Below are 25765 nucleotides of genomic sequence, written 5' to 3' on the forward strand. Positions count from 1 at the left end.
TAAAACAAAATAAGTTACAGATGGCCGGATTATAGCTTGTTACCAATACGAAATGCTACTAATGTTATTAAATAAATAAATAGAAATACCAAGGAAAAATTCCTTTATTGGTCACCTTCGCTAGGAAACTAACATTATTTATGTTACAGTGGGGAGAGTAATTATCGACAATGTCAACTTTCATCTGTGAAAAGGTACCCCATCATAGAATCTAGTTAACATGTCTTTACTAGTGAATAGGAATACTAGTTCATACTAGTGAATTGGAATTGTATTTTTGAAGTGGTAGACGCACTACAGTACTCCACCCACCAGAATTATATCTCCGATGGAATTCGATGAACGGATACCACTAATTGATTCATTGCTGTTTTGTGAGAAGCCGGGAGAGCCGTATTAAGATCACAGTGCTTTTGAGTGCTGATTGTGAGAGCTGTATTAAGTTCACGGTCGTGGTCGCTCCTGTGTTGCCATTAGCAGTCGAGTGAATACGTTGTGTGTAATCGAGACAGAGTAGCAACAGAGCAGGGAGGTGGATAATGTAGCAGTCATAAGTAGCAAATCAACTGTTCAATGTGAATCATCCATTAAAGTAGGCGTGTTCCTATCGAAGTGGGAGTTTCTGTGAAGGTAGGCACGTTCACATCACATCCGCAGGTCACCAATGTGGGGATGGTAGCAATCGACAATGTCGACTTTCATCTATGAAAAGGTCATCATAGAATCGAGTTAACATGCCTTATATACTAGTGAATTGGAATTGTATTTTTGTAGTGGTAGACACACTACATTACAATTAGAGGAAATTCAAGAAAACCTCCCAAGGCTAGTCCGGCGGCTTTGCGACTTCAATCTATGATCAAAATATCCCCCATTACAATACCATATAAAGGGTACTATATATCAACATTACTATTAAGTTTTATAAAAATAATTAAGTTACAGTCATGAACAAAATTTAGACTGTTAGAAATTATTTTCACTGTGCCACGCTTTGTAAATTGTATGAAATATGAAAAATTATGAATAACCAAGGCAACAAATGTAACAAATAGTTTTTAATTTGTTTCAAATCAGTTTTTCAATCTTAAAGAATAATTCCTCATACATTATCATTTTAAGAAATTGAAAAACTTCTTCAAACTTAAATGGTAAAGCTTTTAACAATCTTGTTCAGTAGGATTAAAAGGAGTAGTATCGAGGCCCTTTTCTTCTAGCCTCTCATAGATACCATTTTTGGTAGAGTCATTCAGAGTCGGATTTCGTGATAAAATCCACAAATATTCTGAAAATAAATAAATGAATAAATGAAACTGCACATACACAGGGCGTTTCGCATTCCTATTCCTAGATAAATATTTTAGAATCCTTGTCCTAAAATAAACCAAATAAAAAATGTTCGTAAATGAATATTAAAGCAAAAAAAAGTCCATTTAAATTTAACAAATTACTAGTGTAGAGGATAGGACCGAAAGAAAGACCAAAACCTGCTTTATTGCCGAATGAAGAGGCGAGTTGAAAAATGATTATTAGAAGCATTTCCACTTTTCATCGAGCAATCAAAATGGTTTTGATTTTTCCTTTTATTCTACTTTGTAATTCGCGAGATGTTTCGATTGAGTTTTTTCAATATTTTATTTCAATATATTAATTTCAATCCCGAATGTGGATGCGAATTTTTTGATTTCCTTGCAGACACGTATATATATATATATATATATATATATATATATATATATATATATATATATATATATATATATATATATATATATATATATATATATATATATATATATATATATATATATATATATATATATATATATATATATATATATATATATAATATAATATAATATATATATATATAATATACATTACTGATATCATTTCTGATATCATGGGTTGAATTTAGCTCAAACAAACCAGTCGTGAGCCATTCTCCACACTGGAGAAGGGTGGATAGCACTCTCGGACAATTCCGTCAGAGTTTATCAGGATCACATCATGTTGAAAAGCCACGCAAAAACGATTGTTCCTGCATTATATACTAACAAAAAATGAGGTAAAAAGGCTCAAGTCGTGCATACCTTGTAACTCTACGCATCATCGATAATCATTTAATGCTTCCTAATATGAAAGTGAAAGAGGGAAAGATTTTAAAAATAACTCGTCCTTTGAAATATAAATCTAATTATAACTCAATGGTATGTTTTGAGCCTTGAAGTCCCAAAATAAAATATCTCTACACCTATTCTTTACCAAAGACACTTTATGAAAACGAAAGAACTTTAATGTTTTTATTAATACAAAAGTATTTTTATAATTTTTGTATTATATACAGTGGTGGCCAAAAGTGTGGACACTTTTTGAAAGTTTCATGTTTTTCAACTTTGTGTGCTTGTAGAATATATTAATTTTCCCTTAAATACAAACGTTTATATATCAAATTGAAGGTAATTTAATGTAAAATTTAATAATAAATACAGTATTACAATATCTGTATTACAAAGAAAGTTATGCAATTAATAGTAAGATCTATCTTAGATTTGCATTTTTTTAAAGTGATACTTACACAATCAATACTTAGTAGGATAACCCTTAATTTTTAAGACAGCTTCACAGTGTCTTTTCATCGAGTGAACGAGTGTTTGGAGTTCATCTTTCGTAATCACATGGTGGCAAGAATAAATTATAGCTTCAATAAGTTGTCTTTTATTAGATGGACGTTTTTTTCGTACAAGAATTTTCAAACGTCGCCACAAATTTTCGATTGGATTGAGACCAGGGCTGTTTCCTGGCCATGGTAATATATCTATGCCTTTATTTTGAAACCATGCTTTGCATACTTTTGCTGTGTGGCATGGAGCTGAATCCTGCTGAAAAATAAATGGTGCGTTGTTGGAGAAGAGATCCCTGATGGAAGGTATCAATTTTGGTTTCAGGGCAGTTTCGATGCATTTTTCGGCATTCAGGATACCATCAATCACTTGAATTCGGCCCACACTATCTGCAGATATACATGCCCAAATCATGACATTTGTTGGATTTTTAGTAGTTGCTTCAATGCAATCAGGATGAAGCGCTTCACCTACTCTACGTCTCACGTATTTTCTACCATCACTTCCAAAGAGCGATATTTTACTCTCATCACTCCAGATTACTTGCTTCCATTGATTTTCTGACCATTTAATGTGTTCTTTTGCCGACTTAACTCGTTTTTCGCGTTGCTTTTGATTTAAATATGGTTTTTTCCTTGAAATTCTAGCTTGTAGTCCAAATCCTGATAAGCTTCTTCTTATTGTTCTTGAACTTACTGCAATACCAGCTGCATTCATTTCACATCTAATGGCATCTGATGACATTTTTCTATCTTGAAGGCACAGCCATTTAATTTTTCTATCGGTAGTAGCACTTGTGCATTTTTTTCGGCCTGATTTGGCATCCTGAATGCCAAAAAATACATCGAAACTGTCCTGAAACCAAAATTGATACCTTCCATCAGGGATCTCTTCCCCATCAACGAACCATTTATTTTTCAGCAGGATTCAGCTCCATGCCACACAGAAAAAGTATGCAAAGCATGCTTTCAAAGTAAAGGCATAGATATATTACCATGGCCAGGAAACAGCCCTGATCTCAATCCAATTGAAAATTTGTGGCGACGTTTGAAAATTCTTGTACGAAAAAAACTACTAAGTGAAACTATAATTGATTCTTGGCACCATGTGATTACGAAAGATGAACTCCAAACACTCGTTCACTTGATGAAAAGACGCTGTGAAGCTATCTTAAAAATTAAGGGTTATCCTACTAAGTATTGACTGTGTAAGTATCACTTTAGAAAAATGCAAATCTAAGATAGATCTTACTATTAATTGCATAACTTTTTTTGTAATACAGATATTGTAATGCTGTATTATTATTAAATTCTGCATTAAATTACCTTCAATTTGATATATAAACTTTTGTATTTAAGTGAAAATTAATATATTCTACAAGCACACAAAGTTGAAAAACATGAAACTTTCAAAAAGTGTCCACACTTTTGGCCACCACTGTATGTATATATATATATATATATATATATATATATATATATATATATATATATATATATATATATATATATATATATATATATATATATATATATATATATATATATATATATATATATATATATATATATATATATATATATATATATATATACGTGTCTGCAAGGAAATCAAAAAATTCGCATCCACATTCGGGATTGAAATTAATATATTGAAATAAAATATTGAAAAAACTCAATCGAAACATCTCGCGAATTACAAAGTAGAATAAAAGGAAAAATCAAAACCATTTTGATTGCTCGATGAAAAGTGGAAATGCTTCTAATAATCAAAATTGAAAATCGTATTGAAAAACATGAAACTTTCAAAAAGTGTCCACACTTTTGGCCACCACTGTATGTATATATATATATATATATATATATATATATATATATATATATATATATATATATATATATATATATATATATATATATATATATATATATATATATATAGGCGGTGATTACGGAAAACCTGAAATGATAAATTGTAACATATAACTGCAGATAATAAAGCTATGAGCCTCTGTGTGGGACTCTTCACGTTACGAGTTATGTGCAAAGGGGTGGCTTTTACATCTATGATAGCAACCCGTATTTATTCTCTCTGAAATCTAATTTTTGAACTTTTGAACTATTAATTCGTATTTTTTTCAAATCATTTTTAGTTTAAAATATTATCTTAGGAATGACACACAAATATAAATCACTTTCGTGAAATTTATTATTCGAAATAACTTTATCGTTATGAATTTTAGATATTACACCGAGAAAAAAATTTTGGTAAAATTACCGTGCTGATTGGTAATGACATTTTCAGTAAAAAAAAAAGAAAGAAAGAAAAACGTAATTTCAGTTTAAAAAAACCAAAATGTACGATATTTCAACCATTTACTAGGAATTTTTCTATTTATATGGTAACGGTTTACTGGAAAATCTGGTTTTCAAAATTATAGCTCTTTTTACTGCACATTTAGTAAAAAATGCGAAACTGAAAAGCAAACTTAACTAAATAAATGATTTTTATGTCATGCTCTTTGTATGGATACAATACCCCTTATTTCTATAGCTAACTAATTAGTATTAGGGATATATTTTGTTCCATTTCATCACTGTATTTATATTTTTTTACTTGTTTTATTCAATGAGATATTGAATCGAGATAGCAAAATTTAAAATTTTAAGGTTGCGAATAGTTTGAAAGAGTTTCAATATACTTACGTCCTTAAAATTTAAAACTTGGCTACTAATTTTATATGAGCATATTTTTTACAATGGAAAAATGAAGAAATCTAATTATTAATTAGCTACTAGTAGTAATTAATTACAAGAGGGGGAAGTAGAATCCCTCTTTTGGCTCAAGGAGACCCTTAAGGAGTATTCTTGAGCATTTTTGCGCAGTTAAAACTCTTAAATTACTAATGTATATATATATAAAAAAATATACTTCCTTTTAATCTTACCTGCTTTCGCAACTATCACATCAACGCAGGAGTAAATGACTGAATATTCATCGTAATTAGTATCCAACACCCAAAAGGGAGCAAAAATTCCTGGCACTTAAAAATAAAATAAGATAAATAAGTTTGAACTTTGAAATCTAACGTAAAACTTACTTTTGTAACTAAAAGAAAAATTGTAAAGAAATGAAAGAAATGGGTAAAAGTAAAAATTCCTGAAATTTTATATTATTTCTTCACGGGAAGAGATCTGCTATATTTCTAAACCCGTTCCAAAAATACTTATTAATTAATATTATTCATATTGCGGTGTAAAGTCGTATTCAAAGTCTATAAATCTGTAAGTCGTATTCAAAAATTTAACTATTCATTACGAAAACATGGCGAATGAAATGAAAACATATATGAAATGAAGCAAATGTAATAAAAGCATGGCGTATAAAATGAAACAAGCTGTCGCAAAAATGAAGATCAATAACAGATATCAACTTTGCAAAATAGATATCAACTCTTCAAAAAAAATTTTTAGCTACTAACTTTTTTTAGTAATAACAGCAGAATTTATTGTTAATTTTTAGAGTGTTAATTTTTAGAGATTTAAACACTGAAATTTAATGTAAGTTTTAGTAACAAAAATGTTACGTTTATTACAAAAAAGTTGTTTTTAGCTATAGTATGGGTCTATTGTAATATGGTATACTCCTATGGTATAATCTGTGATGTGGTATACTGTACTGAATATTTACCATTACGTGGACTGTACAGCTAATTGGCTTGCTGGTTGCAGCAGTCGAACACATGTCCAATATAATACAATATAGCAGCAAAACTTATTGGTGAATCGAATGTTTCATAATAAAAAGTTAGGTTGGTACTTTATTTGCGTCGCACTAGAGCTGCTCAAACCGCTATTGGCGACAGTCGGGGAAACATGCCTGAAGATGATACGAAGACTTGCGATCGTAATTCTGATCCTCTGAAGATTGGATGGCTCCCCTGCTTTGGTAGCCCGACGACTTGCGAGTGAAGTCAAGCACTTTACGATGGAACAGTTTAACGAGGACCGAAACTGCACACCATCGGACCCTAAACAGGCTGATCAAAGTGGTCACCCATCCCCTTACTGACCACAGCCAGTGATACTTGACTTTGGTGCTCTACTGGGAACCGAGACTTCAGGATCAGTCCACTGCGGGACCTCATAATAAAAGGAAAAATGGAAATAAAATTCCAATACAACACGCAACGCTGATTGCTGACTTTACCACTTAACCATTTGACGCATAATTTTCATTAAATTTTGTGCCAATTTATGTTGTTGTTGTTGTTTCTAATGCCACTTGCCGCACGGGCAAGCCTGCTTGATGAAATCGAGCAATTTAAGGCAGAGTGTGCGTTTCTTGTTTTTCAGTGGCGCCATCTATGGCCAAGAATTCGACTTCTGCCACACCATACGTCACACCCGTTTATAGGGCGGACCCATTCATACATCCATTCATTTATCCATTGATCGTAATTCTGATCAGAGAACGATCGATCTCCAATCCAGTACCCCCAGAGGTTTTGATTTGTTATGGGAACATGGACGACTTTTGCGATTCGACAGATTTAACGTGCATCAGTCACTTTAATACACGGGTAGTCTTCGGCCGGCGGGTTTCGAACCCACGAATTTTCGGAGATGGGCCCTGCTCCCTACCGACCAGGCTATCCATTAGGCTATTAATTAGATTTAATTTCAATTTTTTTTTGAACTTTCCTCCGAAATACGATTTTTGCCTCCTTTTTTAAAAAATCTTGTGGCAGGGAGCCGTAAGTGTTCCTTTTCGTCTCTCTGCAGTTTTCCCTCCATTTTTAGTAGCTTTAAATAATGCACGTACAAATTAAGAAAATAGGGTATAAAACTGATAATTCTTGATTTGGTTAAATTCTGCCAAGTTCTTATTTAATCATCTTCGTTTAATAGACCCAATCACTCTAAGGATTAATTGAAAACTCTAATTTATTTGCTCTGATAAAGTTATACTGGAAGTATCTATATGGTTAATTATTATTATCTAATTACAGTATAGAATGCAACGCAAGTAACTTTACAAACTTTTACTTACAAAACGAAGCAGTAAGCTGCATTTTTGCTGGTTCTTGAGAATTAGGAGTATTTAATTGTGCTTCTAAGGAGGTTCTCATGTTAATCCTGTTTATATACAATAAAATTTTTTAACATAACATAACTATTGAGAATGAACATAAATCACATTATTAAAATGCGTAACTGTTAGTTAAGAATGTACAGAAAACAATGTCATATACATAATAGATTTACAAATCCAAATAAATACTCTAATCCTACAATAATGGAAGAGATACTTTCAATTTTCGACATTTTTTCAAATTCCTCAAGAAATACTAAGGTAATTATTTTAAAACTTTAAAGTATTTAGGTCATGTGATTTCTCATGTGACCAATAAACTTTAAAGCTTTCGGAGTTTTGAGGAACTAGCAATAAATTACGAACAAAAAAGTGTGTTTTTGAACCACTTGTGCTAAAAAATATAACAATAAACTTACGACTTGTAATGATTACACTGATTTTTTTTATACAATAAGTGCATAAAATTCAGTAAGCAAAGTTTAATCATTCATAGAGGTATTTGGCCTTACGTTTTCTTACTATTACTGTAAGAATATTCAGTAAAATTACACAAATTCTTTGGAACCATAATAATTTCAAAATAATCATAAAATAAAAATAATAATAAAATGAAAATAATAATAAAATAGTAATAATAATAAAATAATAATAACAAAATAATAAAATCAAAATAATGATAATAATAAAATAATGATAACAAAATAATAATGATATCAAAATAATGATATACAAAATAATAATAATAAAAAAATAATAATAACAGAATAATAATATCGAAATTATTATTTTAAATTTAAAAATAGAAATTTGTTAAAAATTATGCGAGAAATGAGCATTTAATTTAGACCTTTCATACCAGGTAGGAGAGAAAAGTTTTAAAAAAACTTTTTCTACATAATTTTGTTGCAAATTGCATTTGGTAATTTATGAAAAAAAATCCAATTTAAATATCTAAGAGCCGCGATGGCTCAGGGGATAGAGCGTTCACCTTCCAATGAGGTGAACAGGGTTCGAATCCCGGCGGTGGCTGGTCGACAAGAATTCCACCTCCGGCTTGCACCGACCACAGTGCTGACGTAAAATATCCTCAGTGGTAGACGGATCATGCGTTAGAGTCCCCTTGCCGTTAGGCTAACCGGGAGAAGTTCTCGTGGTCTACCTCTCTAAGTAACGCAAATGTGGGTTAGTTTCATGAAAAAGTCCTCCACGAAGGCAAATTTCTCCCAATACTTGATCCAGGATTTCCCTTGTCTTCTGGATTATGTTCAAAATTACAAGCCTACATTAGTAGCCGTAAACCGTAAATTAGGTCGGTTGTTCAACGACAATAAAATTTTAATTTAAATATCTAAAAGATTTAAAAATCTTCTAATCATTTTCTGAGTTGATTTAAAAAGCATTGTATGGTGAGGAGTTCTCCTCACATTTCTTTTAGTATCTTAAAATAAGATTTATTAAAAATGACACAGCAAGTATGAGGACCATCCTCTATTAAAGTATGTTAATTTCACATGTTTTTTTCCTCATACCCTCACATCTCGCAGTCCTGCCAAATATTGTAGGGTTGTATAATTTATTCTTAAATGTTGTTTTACATTACAAATTAAAATTTGTTGAAAACAAACCCCTTTTTATTAAGGGCTATTTTTTAAAAAGTGCAACTACATAGGAAATTGCTAAAAACTTTTTAAATTCTCAAGATGTTCAAATCGGCCTTTTTTCATAAATCATTAAAAACGATTCACTGAAAAAAAAATAATTAATTAAATTTTAGTTTTAGTTTTTCGCGTATAGGCAGTATGAAACGACTACTTTACGTGTTCATATCTTGCACAATTTTTAAGAAATTTGTTTTAAATTTTAAAATGATGGTGTTTCTTAATTGCTGTCCTTAATATACGTATTGATAATTCTTGTCATAATTGAATTATACGAATTAGGGTTCAAAAACTAATATTTAAGTGAGTGAAAAACGAAAAAAATTATAAAATCTGAAATCAAAATATCGGAGAAAACTAAGAAGATGTGAAAGGTGATTTTTAGAATTAACGTCTACTTTCACTAACTTATCGAATTAGTTTTTAGTCAGCCTTTCTCAGTTCTAGTCTGTCGGAGTTTGCTCTTCTTTCACTTAAACAGGAATTCACAAACCAAAAAGGTGAATTTAAATTTAATTTTAACAAATATACTAAAAACACTTGTTAGGGGTTGTGATTAAAGATCACCCAGCATATTACCATTTGAAAATTCCGGCGTTAACGACTTTAAGGTGATCAGATTCTTGAGTGTAATTAGCTGTAACACATTTCAATCCAATTTCGAAAGGAACTGTATACTTTTCAATCTCATACCACAAACCAGTGAACTAAAAGAAAAAGGAAAGAATTTTGTATTTATTTCATCGTTTTGTTTCTTCAGAAATAATTTTTCAATCATTTCTACATTATGATCGAAGAGTATCAAACGCTTCAAACATCCCGAAAAAATCTAAAAATTCAATCAATGGTAATGTAATAAATTCGACTACCTTCCAAACCTCACTCCTTGGGTTTGAAGCTGGGAGCAATTTTGGAAATCCTTAATAAAAACTTCTGCTTTTGCTGATGTTTCTGCTTTTTTTCTTCTTATTTTTCTTTTAAATGCGGATTTGGATTCTTCAGAAATTAGTATCCCAAACTGTGGGGTTTGGTTCATAGGAGACATTATAAATGTAGTGCGAAGTTCGTAGAATGGAGATATCTCAAAGCATACCGGCTAGATTAAAAAGAAAAAAAGAAGAGGAAATTTATATTTTGAAAAAAAAATTGTTTTTCTAATGATCCCAAGCTCGTTCTCGAACCCCTAGAAGATTTCCTAACTCAAGGGTGTATGATGGAACTTGGGTTAAATCACGTGATCTTGATGGTACTTTACAGATAATAGAAAAAGTGAATAAAAGAAAAGTGGTCCAACGCAGTATCTATCCTTAAATGCATAGTAAAAAATGACATATTTTCTTAACGTGTTGTACCAAGTGGTACATATTTCATAGTCCAATTGAGTGGTCCATAAACAGGCTCAATGTTTCAGAAATCATTAAACATTTTGTAAAAAGAACTCGGAAAAATAAGTATGACGATAAATTATATGTTCTTAATTACAATTTTTAATCGGTAATAATACTGATCCAATGAGCGCTCGAGATTATAGTCTGTAGTGCAAAAGCTAATAATCGTTTTGTTCTACTCATAATTCAACATTAGATGGGTTCGAATGTTACTGGTTTATATGAAAATTTCAATATACAAAACTGGAATGCATTTCAAGTCTATGCATTTTGTTGGGAAGTACAGCATAAAATATAAAACGAAGCAAAAAGAAATATACTGTCGTACTCTCTCTTATAACGATATCGGAGGGACAGAATCAAATTGCTTGTTAAATCAGAGCTCTTGTTAAAACAGTCTGTCAAACTTAGTAAAAAAAAGAACACTTAAAACTTAACTAAAAAACTGTTTAAAACTTTACTGAACAAATATTGATAAAATAAATGTTGTTGTTGTTGACGTATGCCTGTTTAGGCAGAGGGGGGTGCGATTGTTCTTGTTTTCCAGTGGCGCCATCTATGGCGAAGAATTCGACTTCTGCCACACCATATGTCACACCCATTTTATAGGGCGGACCCATTCATACATCCATTCATTCATCCACAGATCGTAATTTTGACCTGAATCAGAGAACGATCGATCTCCAATCCAGTACCCTCAGAGGTATTGATTTGTTATGGGAACATGGAGGACTTTTGCGACTCGACAGATTTAACGGGCTTCAGTCACTTTACTACATGGGGAGTCTTCTGCCTGCGGGGTTCGAACCCACGAACTCTGGGACATGGGCCCACGCCCAACCGACCAAGCTATCCCGGCCGTTTATATCTATAGCACTAATGATGACTTCGTTCAGTAATAAAACTGTTTTATTAAAGCCTCGTTCACGTCTACGTACGAAGGTAGATGAAGAGTGGATCGATCTTATGATTTACAATTTTTTGACATTTAAAATACAAGCAGGCAGACACGTAAGTACTAGAAGCAACAAGAGTCACAATGTGTTCTTAATTCATTGCAACTTCCATGCAAAATTTTTAATTCATCCACTGCCGCATCATATATGACTAAACAGATGAAATGCTTCACATTGTAATTCTTCATTGCTTACATTCATACATACATGTTTGAACATTTCGAAATAAATTTTTAAACGTTTTCAAATGGAATAAAATTTTTATAAAGACTGACAATTTTAATAAAATCAATTTCCAGAAGGTTTCGATAAATTCCTCATTAAATATGACTTACGCTCGTAGCAACAGAGTTTAAAATTTATAACATTTAACTAATCATTCATTAAAATAATTTTTTTGAAGGTTTTGATAAGTTTTTTTAAAATTATATTTGAGTTAAGCTAGTAGCAACGGAGAGACTTACGATATTTAACTAGCTATTTATTAAAGTAATTCTAAAAAAAATTTATTAAGAGCCTCATTAAGTTAGAGTTACGTTCGTGGCAACGGAGTTTAAAGACTTATAACATTAAACTAACCATTTATTAGAATAATTTTCCAAAGAATTTCGTGAAGAACTTCAATTAATTAGAGTTACGCTCGTAGCAACAGAGTTTAAAGACTTATAACATTAAACTAACCATTTATTAGAATAATTTTCCAAAGAATTTCGTAAAGAACCCCATTAAATTAGAGTTACTCTCGTACTAATAGATCGAGTTATAAGATTTATGACATTAAAATAACCATTTATTGAAATAATTTTCCAGGAAGTTTCACTGAGTTCCCATATTAAATAGTTAAGCTAGGAGCAACAGATGTTAAAGACTTGTGACATTAAACTAATCACACATTTAAATAATTTTCTAGAAGGTCCCTCATTAAATTTGAGTTACTCTCGTACCAATAGAGCTATAAGATTTATAAGATTGAAATAACCATTTATTAAAATAATTTTCTAAAGAATTTCGTGAAGAGCCTCATTAAATTAAACTTACGCTCGTAGCAACAGAGTTTAAAGACTTATGCCATCAAGCAATAACCGAGTTGGCTATACCTTTGAAATGAACATTTTTGAAAAAAAAAATATATATATCTTTATAACAAATTTCTTTTATCCTACGATACACTTTTTAATGATTGTAATCGGTTATAAGTAATTTTAAAAAATAATTTTTGGAGAAAAAAAAGCTTACTCTATCAGCTCTAAAGTCCTGTTGAACTTGTACATTTTGGCATTGTCCAAAACTTATTTTTTGAGTTGAAACTAAATTAAAACACACAACTACCAGCACTATTGATATTATTCCGTTCATCTCGACTCACAGAAACTGAAAACTTTCAGTTCATAGTATTTCTTTCTTTAGTATATAAATCTGATAAATATATCATAATGTCATGTTTTGTGATATTTTGGAGAAAAAAACATAATTATATTATGTTACTGCTCAAAAACATTAATTTTGCTTAGTCAGTTAAATAATTGTGATTTTTTTTGTTATTTAGAAGTAAATTATTATAATCTTGGTAAATCTTTGATAAGAAAATTATTGTTTTAAAAAATGAATTTGCAGAAAATATGATTGAAATCAGACAAAAAGTATTACTCAACATCCGTTTAAAATATTTTAAAACAATTTTTACTGTTATTTTATTTGCCGATATAAATTGATCTTACTTAGATACACTCGGTTTAGGTATCCGTACATTACATTAAAAATTTAATTTCTAGTTCTTAAAATGTTTTATTTCCTTCTTCGATTTTTGTTTGCATTTTTAAAGTAGAACTTTTAGTATGTTGATAAATCAGTGGGTTTGCCAATTTCAATGAAGACGTTCGACATTAAGAAAGACCACAAGACGTTCCACACAAGACCACAAGAGAGACCAATAAAAACGTTCGAGTGGTTTATGTATAAATTCCGATACTGTTTCCTTTAAATTACAAAATAAAAAAAAGGAAGAGAAAAGAAATTTATTAGCTAGAGTACAACTTTTACTATAAGTGCACTTTAATTCTAACTTTATTATAAGCTCTCATAATTTCAAACAACATTTAAAAGCCAATTATACGTTAGAAACGTGTGAAGTTTAGAAAATATCTTAACAATTTTAATTATCCGATCAAACTTGGATGTATTCCTAGTAATCGCTTTCATCTATTGTTTGCTCAGACAATCAAAAAAGTTTCAATGTTGTCATCCCCTCCTCCCTCAATAGTAATTTGATTTCGAGAGCGATATTATATCTTCCTTGCTTTAGTATTAATTTTGCGACCCCTAATATGTAATACTTCGTTTATTTTATTTTTGATAAAGATTATGGAAATGTACATTAAAGGCGATGATTACCAAGCATCCTGTATATCATCTTCTTAAACGTATTTTTTATTATTTCTTCCTTTCTCAAAGGTAATTCATTTGATTTCGATAGCGATTTTGTATCTTCCTTGCTTAAATATCAATTAGCGATCCCTAATACTTTGTTTGATAAGGATTCCGGAAATGTATATTGAAGGCAATAAATACAAAGCATTTTTATGAAACATTTTTATCAAACAATGTAAATTTTTTAAACATGTTGGTTATTATCTAGAAAGCTCATTTAGAATTATCTTTAAACATAAATTAAACTTTTCATTTTAAACCTAGTTTTGAAATCTTTTGTTTACTTTTATCCTTTTTTTATCGTTTCTGATTTTTTTCATAAAGGTAAATGTGTTTCGAAGTTATTTAATTTTCCTGTTCAGCTTTTATTTTAATTTGGATATTTCTCTAATCTCATAATTAAACTGTAAACAGCACTGTTCTTTTTCTACAGAGGACTGCCCTGTATGATTGATCAGAGGTGATAAAAAAAGAATGAACCAAAAGAAATTTTTTTTTTCAATTCATTTCCTTTTTATTTTCCATTATTCAAAATATTTTCATGTGACAAATTTCAATGAATTTGCATTTTCGTCAAGTTTGAAAATTAAAAAGTAAATAACTCAATATTCATAATAAAATAAAGAATTTGTGTGTCTGCCTGTATGTGTCTCTGTTTACTGTGTCTGTTTGAAAGTAAACCGTTGACTCTAAAAATACGACATTTAGTAGGAAGCTAAATGAGTACAACTGTGAACAAATTATGACTCTCGATTTTTGATTTTTAGTGCTATTTTTAATTCAGTGACATTAAAAAATGAAGTTGTCTCATTTATTTAACGAAAGCTACTGTTTTAAAGTAAACTGTAAATGATTCAGATTTTTTTGTGTGAATATTTTAAAGATAACATCAGTGATGTTTGCTAGTTTATAGCTGTAATAAAAAATGTTGTCTAATGCGCGTTCTGTAATATTTAATTATTTTTGATTCGTTATCTCAGGTTATCTGAATGATCATCGTGAACGTTGTAGGAAGATTATGTGACCAAATAAGTATTTCTAGGTTTACCTAGAGCCACGTGTTTATTTCGTTTACAGTTGTGCTTGTAGTTTGTGTTGGTATAGTTGTGCTTTGAAAACATGTTACTATAAAACTGAACAATTTAAAAATCGCCGGTAAATAAAATTAAAAGAAATTAAATTAAAAGGTAAATGAAATAAAAAATAGCTTGCACTGAGAATCAAAACTAATGAAGAAATGGTACTAATTCATTAAGGATAAATGTTAAAAACGTCAATAATATTAGTGACGCCAATGATAATTAATTTGGCAATAGTTACTAATTGAAATAAAATAATAAGCTATGTACTAAAAGACAAAATTAATCGAGAAATGGTACTAATTCGTTCAATAGCGTGTTAAAAATCGGCAAACTATTATTGACATCCGTGATGCTTAATTAATTTTGGAAATAGGTACTGATTGGAATAGAAAAATAAGCTATGGATACCAAAAAACAAAATTAATGGAGATAATGTACTTATTCGTTGGGAACCGCAAAATGTCACTATATTATTTTTTGCAACAATGATGCTTAATTTTAGCAATAAGGGGGATTGGAATTATGGTGGGGGCAGTTTTGATAGGTACCAAATATTTTCTTATGTAGGTGCTAAATAGTTTATGAGTAAATTTGGTGCCTATTACTGCTACATCAATACTGTATATTTCTATCAGAAATACTGAAAAAATAAATTTTTAGGGACCCTCGAATATATGCACAGAAGAAGGTAGATTGACTGTTGTAAATTTTGAATATCATGAGCTGACTAGAGCAACACCATTGGGTCATTCTCACTGAAAAGGTATAAATAGACTAAAAAAATTTCTTAAATTAAAGTAATTAGAAAAGTGATAAAAATTACATAAATGCCTTTATTTATTTTTGTTATATATCCTTATAATAATGGTCAAGTTTTCTATTTTATTTTTTACAAGATTTAAAATATTTTAAATTCTGCCTTGTCCACGGAGGAGATGTAATAGTCAACGGAGGAGACATTTTATGTTATAAAATATATAATGTCAATGAAGACTAATTCATTAATTATTGGGCACAACTGATATGAGTTTAACATTAATAAGTAAATAATAAAATATTTCATCATTAGAGATAGAGCTACTTCCGATTAATCATGCTGCTATGAAAGGAAACATCCATTTTTAACCTAGGTGTACAATTTCATAAGTAACTCTTACTGAATATTAATAAATTAAAATGTAAAGACTATTGAAATAAAAATTCAGAAAGTTGAGTGTTGAGGGTACTCTTTTGTGACCATTTTATGCAAGTTAAACATACTGTCATCCAAATAACGTTTTTGTTTTTTCTCTTTTCTTCTTATTATTGTTTCTTTTTTCCCTGGGCACAAACGGCTTGCTCTATCAATTTCTGGAAATTTAAGTACATTTAATCACGATTTTTCTGTTAAATCTTTTTCTGATACAAATTTTAAAGTTTCTTGCTCTTTTTTCTTTTTTTTACTTTCTTCAAACAATATAGGTTTTTTTTTTAATTTCTGTCTAGCTTGTCTCATACTAAGTTTTTTCTGTTCCCTTTTCTTTTGCATTTGAACATTTGATTGCCTTCTTTTTTTAAATTTTGGTTTTGCAATTTTTTTCCTAAAATTTGAAGAGAAAAAAAATGTTAAACATCACAGAAATTATTTCGAAAAATTTTCAATATTTACTTCTCCAATAAGAAAAAGTTAAACTTAATTGATTTTCTTTAAAAATAGAAACAAATTAACACATTTGTTCCATTAAAAAAAATATCAATTAAAAGAAAATAGTTTTTTAATTATTAAAATTGTATTATGGTTATCTAACACATTGTCTCTTACATTGACTGTGTCTTCTCCTCCGTGGACTTGTTATGTCCACGGAGGGGATGTCCACGGAGGAGACAAAAACTAGTTCTTGAATTTTTCTGATTTTTAATTTTAAAGTCACAAATATGGGGCAGTTCTTTTTGTTAAATATACTATTTTTGCAATCTAAAATTCATCTATCAAAAATAAAATAATTTTCCCTTACCTTCTTTGTGATGTCCACGGAGTATACGGTGAGAACTTTGCCAAACAATCCAAAGCTGACACCAAAGAGAACAAAAACAACTGATATTTAACATTAGAAAATGGAATGGTTACCCCTCCCAGCAGCTGTCTTATAGGGATTTCGCATATGCTGCCCTTTATTGCATATTTACAGAACTATATTAATTGTCCACGGAGGGAGACATCATTTTTGATGGACAAAGTTTACTAGTCATTTATTTTATAAAAATAATTTTTTTTTTTTAAATATTAAATAAAAAGTTACTATAAACATTTAATTAGGTAAAACTACAAAAATCATTAAAATAACATTTAAATTGTTTAACAGGCATTAAAAATTATTTTGTGCCACAGACGTAGGGACGTCCACGGAGGGGATTTTGAAGTCATGTTTATTAAAAAAATAAGAATGAAATATTAAATACATTTAGCAGAAATGCATATGATTTGTTAGTTAAGAACTTCACGAAAGATGATAAAGAAAAATATTAAGAAATCTGCTGTATTTCCTAATATTTATTACTCAGGGACTTAAAAAATCACCTTTTTGTGAGAATGACCCCATTATGCTGGATGATACCATCATCATCATCATCATATCTGGCTAGACAGCCCAGGGTGAGCCAGTGCCTTCCTATGAAGTCGAATCCACTTCTCTCTACTTTTGACACTTGTTCGCCAGTTTTTTCTTCTTTAGAGTAAGGAAATCAGTCTCAACTAAATCCAGCCATCTCAGCCTGGGTCTACCTCTTTTCCTGTTCGTTAGGGGTTTGTGTAACAGGATTTTTTTAAATTTGAGTCATCATTCCTTCTGAAAATGTGAGCTGCCCAGTTCATTCGATGTATTTTAATGAATTTCACAATATCTGACTCTCTGTAGATTTTATACAGTTCAGTATTATATCGTCTTCTCCAGGAATCGCTGGATGATACCAGATAGAGTTAATCTTTATTTTGATGGGATGAGTGACTAAGTACATGTTTTGCTTAATCTAATAACGTAAAGTTACAGAGAAGAGCAAAAAATAATTAATATTAAAAATAGGCATAGAAATTATTTTAGTTTCCTTATTTGGTTTATTGTTTCTTTTTCCACCACCCCGTACGAAGAACGGATATTCCGCTAGTAAATATCTATTTATAGAAAACGAAAAGATTCCAGCAAATAAAATAACTGTTGTAAAGACAGTTTTTTTGAAGCTGAAGCATCTTCTTTACTGAAATAACTAATTATCGCCAGTGAACGACCAGACACGAATTATACGACTTGCGGCTTTTTTATGGTTAGTACTTTCCTATTCGATTTTGCGTTTTTAATGGTTGAATTTTGCGATCGAAAGTTTGGCCACTTTCTGACCTGAAAGCCAGTGTGTGATGACAATGCAAAGTGTCAATCGTATCCTTTTTAAAACAAGCATATTTTTATTGTTTAAGATTCTTTCGTCAGACAAAATTCAGACTACTTTTTGACCAACTTGAATGTTAAAATTTCGACTGAGCCCAGTAAAATCTAAGTTACTTAATGGTTCCAGAAAACTTTATTGTTAAACAAAATTTCGACCACTTTTTGAAGAAGAAAAAAACCTTAAAACCCTTAAAACTAAAAAGAAGAAAATTATGAAATACAATAAAAATGTTAAAAGTTTTTGAAGTAAACTAAAGTAAAAAAAATAGTGCGTGGAGTCCCTCCGCGCGGAAGAAGTTAAACTTCGCAACCTGCGTCGTTATTTGTAGAAGAATCAGCAGTCGTAGAAGGATCACTAGTTCTATTCATCGACTCTTTTTCCTGCTCCGCTCGCTTCCGTGCTCTGTAATCACGGTAATATTGTGCATTTTTCCCTCGTGGACCTCTTGAACCAGTGGAAGTGCTTGTGATTGCCTCATCGTCTCGCCCTGGAAAATGCATTAATAATGTATGTGAATGCGTCATAATGTAATTTCAGAAGCGAAAACCTTGAAATCAATTGATATTCACAAGAGACGTACCTTGACATAACCTTAAATCCGTCGCATTGTCCGTGGGATTGTTTTCACTCATTTTTTACAATTGTTATCCACTAAATTTGAAAATAAAAAATACTACCCTATTAAATTATATGTGTATCAAAATAAACTAAAAAAATATTTATAGAAAAACAATTCGCGATCGCAACGAACTATAGGGGGCGTTGTTGTATGAGACGCTTACCTGCGATTTCTATATGAACCGTCATTCAGTTACTCTGGAGACGTCGTTAATGTAGCGTGTAGCATTGCAACGTTCCTTCTTTAATGTGGCTTATTAAATTTAAAAAAGAAAAATGCTTGATCTTCTTTCTTGTACAACCGAAAACAAAATGGTATCTCTTTTTATTAGAGAAGGAACATCCAAAACACATCGGAAAAATATTTGTGCATTAACAGAAAAAAATATGTATATTCTTATAAGAGTTAAAACCTAATGCCCGAGAAATAGTATTAGTAAATTTAATGATATAACATGAAAGGCCCATTTAAACTTTACATTCTATAGTTTTAAGAATCATATTAGTTCAAAAATTAAAATGAACAAAAAGTATACATAAGCCTCATAATTTTATGAAATTTAATTTTGTAAACAACGTTTTTTGACAACAATTTTTATCAAAAAATTTCAAGTTTCAATAAAAATCATTATTTAGAAACTAAGAAACGTAAAATAAAGAATGCTGACGAAACAAAAACAAAAAAAAAAAACAATTCTTTTTTGTCGCCATTTTTAGTGCTACGAATATTCGTCTTTGGGATTTGCCAAAAACAAAACAAGATGCAATTTTATTTTTTCAGGAGGGAAATATTTTACCGAAAAAACGAAAATGTACCAATTCCCACAACATAAAACTTTATCTTGGTAAACGTACGTTTTGGAAATGTTATTTCATTTGGAATTTTATTCATCAGAGTTCATATGGCGATATGATTGTTTTGAATCTATGCTAAACTCTATATCGGCTCATTTTCCACCGAAATCCGATTAACTATTTTGATTTTAAATAAAGTGTTTTATTTTATGAATTGTCGCAAAAATTTTAAGTGTAGATTAGCGGCACTTAAAAACCGCCAAATCTGTAGCGGCGGTGGCGTTAATACGTTAGTACCGAATTTTTATTCCATACTTTTCTGAATCATATTACTTCAAACATTGGAATATACAAGAAGTATACATAAACACATAATGTTATACCATTTAATTTTTCAAAAAAAGTATTTTGAGAACAATTTTTATCAAAACATTATAAACTAAAAAACGGAAAATAAAGAATTCTTAGGATAAAAAAACGATTTTAAGAATTCTTTACATTGAAATAAAAACTTTCATATTGTTTCTTTTTTTATTATTCTTATAGTTCTTAATCAGACGTAAAAACCCATTCTGTAGTGTAGAGAACCATCATCAAATGAAAAAAAATATTTACAAGCAAATTTTTTATTGTAAAAATCATTGCACTTACCTGATTTATGATTCCCGGAGAATTCCAAAATGATAAGTTCCTTGTTTGAAAACTTTATTCTCAAATAATAGATACATAGTTTATACCTTCATTACTTTTAGATAACATACCAGACAGCAAAATTTTATAATTGATATGAATTTGAATATGTAGCTAAAAACAGAATAGCTGAATTCTAGTTGAACTTATTCTTTCAAAATTAAAAAAAACTTACCAAGAAAACGATTTAAATTAATTAAGAATCAGCAGAAATGGCACTATTTCAAGTAACTTAGATAATTTTTTATTGTTGTTTTCCGAATTATATGGATACAGAAATATATACTATTCTATAACTATTACAATTCTGTATGTTCTGAATTCATATTTATTCACTGGAATGACGAAAGCAATGTTGACTTCACTTTAATTCGTAATGAATTGAAGACAGAAGAAATGCATTTTACCTTAATACACACATCTGTAACAGTATCCGAAATCGGAAGTCATCAGTTGCAAGTTTGTTGATAATAGAAATAAAAAATTATTGAGGAATTTTTCTTCAAATGTTTGGCGTGTTCTGTTCCTGAAAGATTTACTAATATTCTGGAGATTTTTTTCAAGTTCTTCGGCCTTTTCCTTAGGGAAATTTTGTTTCCTATTTGCTGCTAAAAAATGGCGTCTGATTCAGTCAATGACTTTGATGGAACTAAATGAAAACGTGATAAATTAATGTCCGATATTTACAGGCTCCCGCTAGACGGCGTACTCGAGCGTTGCGATCGCGAATACTTTTATGACTTTTATTATTATTTTTTTGCTAGTGAGAACCAAAACAATATGGAAATGAATGAGGGAAAATTGGATCCTACCACGTGATTTCCAGGCCAATAAAAATGTAACGTTAAACGTTTAAGGGCGCTTTTTCATTACACGACACGATAACGACAAAACGAATCCGATTGTCGCCGAACGACGTAGAGTCAAGTAAAATACATGGTCAGCAACGGAGTGCTTTTTCACTCACCGATACGATAACAATTATGTCGTATCCGACAAGGCGATATCGTTTGTCGGAATCAAATGTTGGTTAGGCAAGCAAGTTTCTCCTCAAATCGTGGCGATTTTATTTGTTATTGTATATCTTTTCTGTTTTATATCCTCTTTTGATATCATTATTTTATTCTTTTAATCAATTTTAATCGTTTATTTTATCATGTCAAATGCAAAATTTGAAAATAAAAGTTTTATAAAATGTATTCTCATGTCTGGTTATAAATTTTTAATTTTATGATGTAGCATTTTTTACATTATAATGAGGTTGAAAGATTTAAACAATCATAAAAGTTTTATTGAAAATTTTTATAAATTCATTATATGCTTTAATGAAGAGATAATATTTTTTATAATAGTAATGGTTTGATAAGAAGGCAAATAAAGACCCTTATGTATTTCAAACAGAACTCGATCTACTACTGGTTTCTACTTGATTGAATAATAAAAAATCTGTTCCCTGATTCAACTGAAACATTTTTTGAAACATGATAGAGAGGCTTCATAAGATAAATTTGGTAAAACTCATTTAAAAAATCATCTAAAAAGATTATTCTAAATGAAACTAATATTTTAATTCGATTAAAAAAACGTTAATACTTTAAAACATTTTAGAATTTAAGTAATGTTAAGTGATTACAGACATAAATTAGCGAACAGACGCCAACTCAAAAGCCATATAAAAATTATTCCTTATAAACATCACTCTTGTTCTTGGTTTCTCTCATTCAGACGTAATTAAAAAATTTATTTGGGACTTTTGCAGCTTATGGAAAAGCACATAAAAATCTTCTTCAAGATATCTTGCCTCATTTATTTCGTGGGTACTTACGTTGTTGCAGAAGTTGTGCTAATGCGCCAATAAAGAGCAATCCTGCTGTTCGCACACAGCGTTTTCGCATGCAGTTATCTTTTGGATTCCTTGTTGCCTTGTTTGCTGATTTCTGACACAATTTTTAGTGCTACGAAAATGCATCTTTGGGATTTTCCAAAAGCAGAACAAGGTGCAATTTTATTTTTTCAGTAGCGAAATATTTTACCCCCAAAAGGAAAACGAAAATGTATCAATTCCATGACATGAAATTTTATTTTGGTTAAACGTACGTTTTGGAAATGTAATTTAAGACAATGTGATCAGCAAGTGGGAGTTAGATGGTAGCACAATTTATTCTGACAGTTGGAAAGGTTATCAAACAAAGATAATAGAAGGATTCCCACTTTGCTAAGGTTTATCATAAATACAAATTGCTAAGGTTTATCATAAATAATTAGCAAGTAGGTATTTGTATACATTTTATTAATCCTGATACAGGAGTTCATAATACACAAACAGTTGAGAGAATAAGGGGCAGTGCTAAATGGAGGAACAAAAGACATAGGGGGACAGCGAGACATCATTTGGAATCTTATTTATCAGAGTTCATATGGCGACAACATCTGGTGAAAGAAAAGACTGTTTTGAATATATGTAAAACTCTATATCGGCCCATTTTCCACCGAAATCCGATTGACTACTTTGATTTTAAATAAAGTGTTTTGAATTTTTACATTTTAAATAGAGTGTTTTATTTCGTGATTTGTCGCAATAATTTTAGGTGTAGATTGGCGGCACTTAAAAACCGCCAAATCTGTAGCTGCGGTGGCGTTAATACGTAAGTACCATTTCGTGCACCCAAAAACGTTTCTGCACTGCTAGCTTTTTTCTTCTAAAATAAAGTAAGAAGTTTGAGACGACGATTATCATCCGGCATATTTAAAGTTTGCAGAAAAAAATCACAATAGAACACAATCAAGTGCTCACTCAACTCAAAACATTGAATGAACAAGAATTTCTACTTCTTGGCCGAACGATATCGGACAAGTGAAAAAACAATTGCTTGAACGATCCGGCAACTACAATGTCGTTCACACATTTGTCGTCCGATTTTGTCGGTATCGTGTCGTGTAATGAAAAAGCGTCCTAACGCAACCTTGTGGGAAGTCACATAAGAAGTATAACTTCAATAAATTTTAATTTCGTCAGACTTGAAACGAAAAGCATAAGACACATCAATTAGGGAACAAACTGGTATCACTGTCAAATATTACCCCTTCGTCTTTCGAAATTGATACACCCTAAGATTTTAAATCCGGAAAAAAAAAACTTTTAGTTTACTTGAAAAAAAAATAACACGTAGATTTATATTATTATATAATTGAATACTTTTTTTCCTGTATATCTCTCACGTATCATCTAATTTAAAACAAAAACAGATAAGGACATTTTCGTTTGTTCGGTGTAGTTTGCACAAATCGAGTGTACACACTAGAAAGTTGTGTTGTGTAAATCACAAACGATTTTCATTTGTCCTTCGTTTCTTTCTTTCGCATTTTCAATAGGACAGAATTGTTTAATATTATGTTACATAATACGAACATGTAAAGAGATTTTTTCCTCTTAAAAAGTTGTTTACTGAGAGAACTAACTTTTGCCCTTATCTCTTGAAGCTAGATATGAAAATATTGATTGTTTTGCTTGTGTACAAATGTGTAATATTAATTAATTACCTTCTTAAATTAAACAGATTTTCATCAGTTCATATGATTATACCTTTTATTTTCCGGATTTTTATTAATTTTTTACCCTTTTTTTTCAGATTTCTTTTCTCCGGGTTTTTATTATTATTATTTTTCTTTTCCCCTTTTTTCAATGCTCTGAATTTTTTTCATGCTTTCTCTACTTTTTAAATTTATTTTATGAGTTCTATTTACTTGCAGCTAGTCTCAAAAATAAAATGACAGAATATGAAACGAAAAAAGAACATTCTTTCTATTTCTGTGTCAAGGCGAAGATCGATCGATCAGTTATGAAACAATTCCCATCTAATGACATGAATTTTCATCTCTCCCCTCCCCCACACACTATTTTGATTCATATCAGGAAAGTTTAAACAGCTGACCTTGAAAAAATATCTTTTCAAAAATCACACTGATAATTATAGAATGAGGAAACATCCATGAATACTGAACTGTCATTTATCATTTCCATTTTTTTTTCTTTTTTGATACGTTACTTTGTTTCCTTTATTGTTAGGTACGAATTCTTCATATATTTATGAGACTTAAAGAATAATATTTACTGTGTTGTCAACATGCGATTTCTCAAAAAATTATTGAAACAAATATTTTTTTATCGCAATTTTCTACTTTACATATTCCTGTTACTTTAAAGCATTTTTTAAAAAGAAATTTACGTTTGTACTGAGCACAGGGATTTGTGTGCTCAGTACAAACGATTTCAAGAACTATTATTTTGTCACCAAAATTATCACCAATTCGCTAAAATTATTGCCAAGTCGCCTAAATTATCGCCCAGTCGGCAATAATGTAGCCAAACTGAGTTTTCCATAAGAAATGCATTTAGTTTTCCAAACTGAGTTTTCCATAAAAAAAATGCATTTAGTGTTATTTTGTCTCTAAATTACTCTACTTTCTTAAAAATTTTCTAAATGAATTGTTTATATAGAGTTATTTAACCTCATAGCAAAAGAATATTTACAAAATTATACAGATTCTTACAAATTCGTAATACGTTTAACATAACAAGCCCGTATTTTACATAATGATTATAAGGTTATTCTATAACATTGTTTTAAAAATCATCAGACAAAAGACATTTTTTATCGAGTTTTTCTCTTTATTTTTTTAGTATTTGAACAAAATTGGTCGAATTCGAATGTCTGCTTTTTAATTGTGAGTTTTTTTGCTTTGGCAGGCCTCTGAATTAAGCAACAGAAGAGAACATTGCTTCCTCTAAGAGAGGAGACAATCGTCATCTTCAAGCGAATGAGAAATTCTAAAATTTCAAAGAAATGGCTTCAGTTTTTTAGAAGCCTGCATACTGTAGAATGAAAATTGGCATAACCGTTTTTTGTTTGAAATAACACAAAGACAATATTTTAATGTAATAAAAATTGCCAGAAGTATGACATTGTTTTTAAAAACTTCATTTTGTCTTTGAAGTCAGTAAACTGGCTA

At 30.3% G+C, this 25765-nt stretch overlaps 1 protein-coding gene across 1 annotated transcript; it reads right to left on the reverse strand.

The window, feature by feature from the left end:
* Positions 1–1037: 1037 nt before the first annotated feature.
* LOC107442683 (apolipoprotein D) lies at positions 1038–13146 on the reverse strand. The gene is made up of 5 exons (XM_043055514.3): positions 12960–13146; positions 9959–10086; positions 7677–7762; positions 5572–5667; positions 1038–1285 (listed from the first exon to the last, which is right to left on the reverse strand). The coding sequence occupies exons 1-5, from the start codon at positions 13077–13079 to the stop codon at positions 1161–1163; spliced, it is 555 nt and encodes a 184-aa protein (XP_042911448.2). The 5' UTR covers positions 13080–13146; the 3' UTR covers positions 1038–1160.
* Between the last annotated feature and the right edge of the window lie 12619 nt (positions 13147–25765).

Source organism: Parasteatoda tepidariorum, chromosome 2 (genome assembly GCF_982258835.1).
Source record: "Parasteatoda tepidariorum strain Cologne lab strain chromosome 2, Ptep-v5.0, whole genome shotgun sequence".
NCBI classification, from domain to species: Eukaryota; Metazoa; Arthropoda; class Arachnida; order Araneae; family Theridiidae; genus Parasteatoda; species Parasteatoda tepidariorum.

Coding starts and splice junctions, on each gene's coding strand:
- LOC107442683 (XM_043055514.3), bottom strand. CDS start 13,079: ATGAACGGAATAATATCAATAGTGCTGGTAGTTGTGTGTTTTAATTTA. Junction 7,763..9,958: donor AACGCCGGAATTTTCAAATG/GTAATATGCTGG, acceptor GTATATAAACAG/GATTAACATGAGAACCTCCT. Junction 5,668..7,676: donor GCAGCTTACTGCTTCGTTTT/GTAAGTAAAAGT, acceptor TTTATTTTTAAG/TGCCAGGAATTTTTGCTCCC.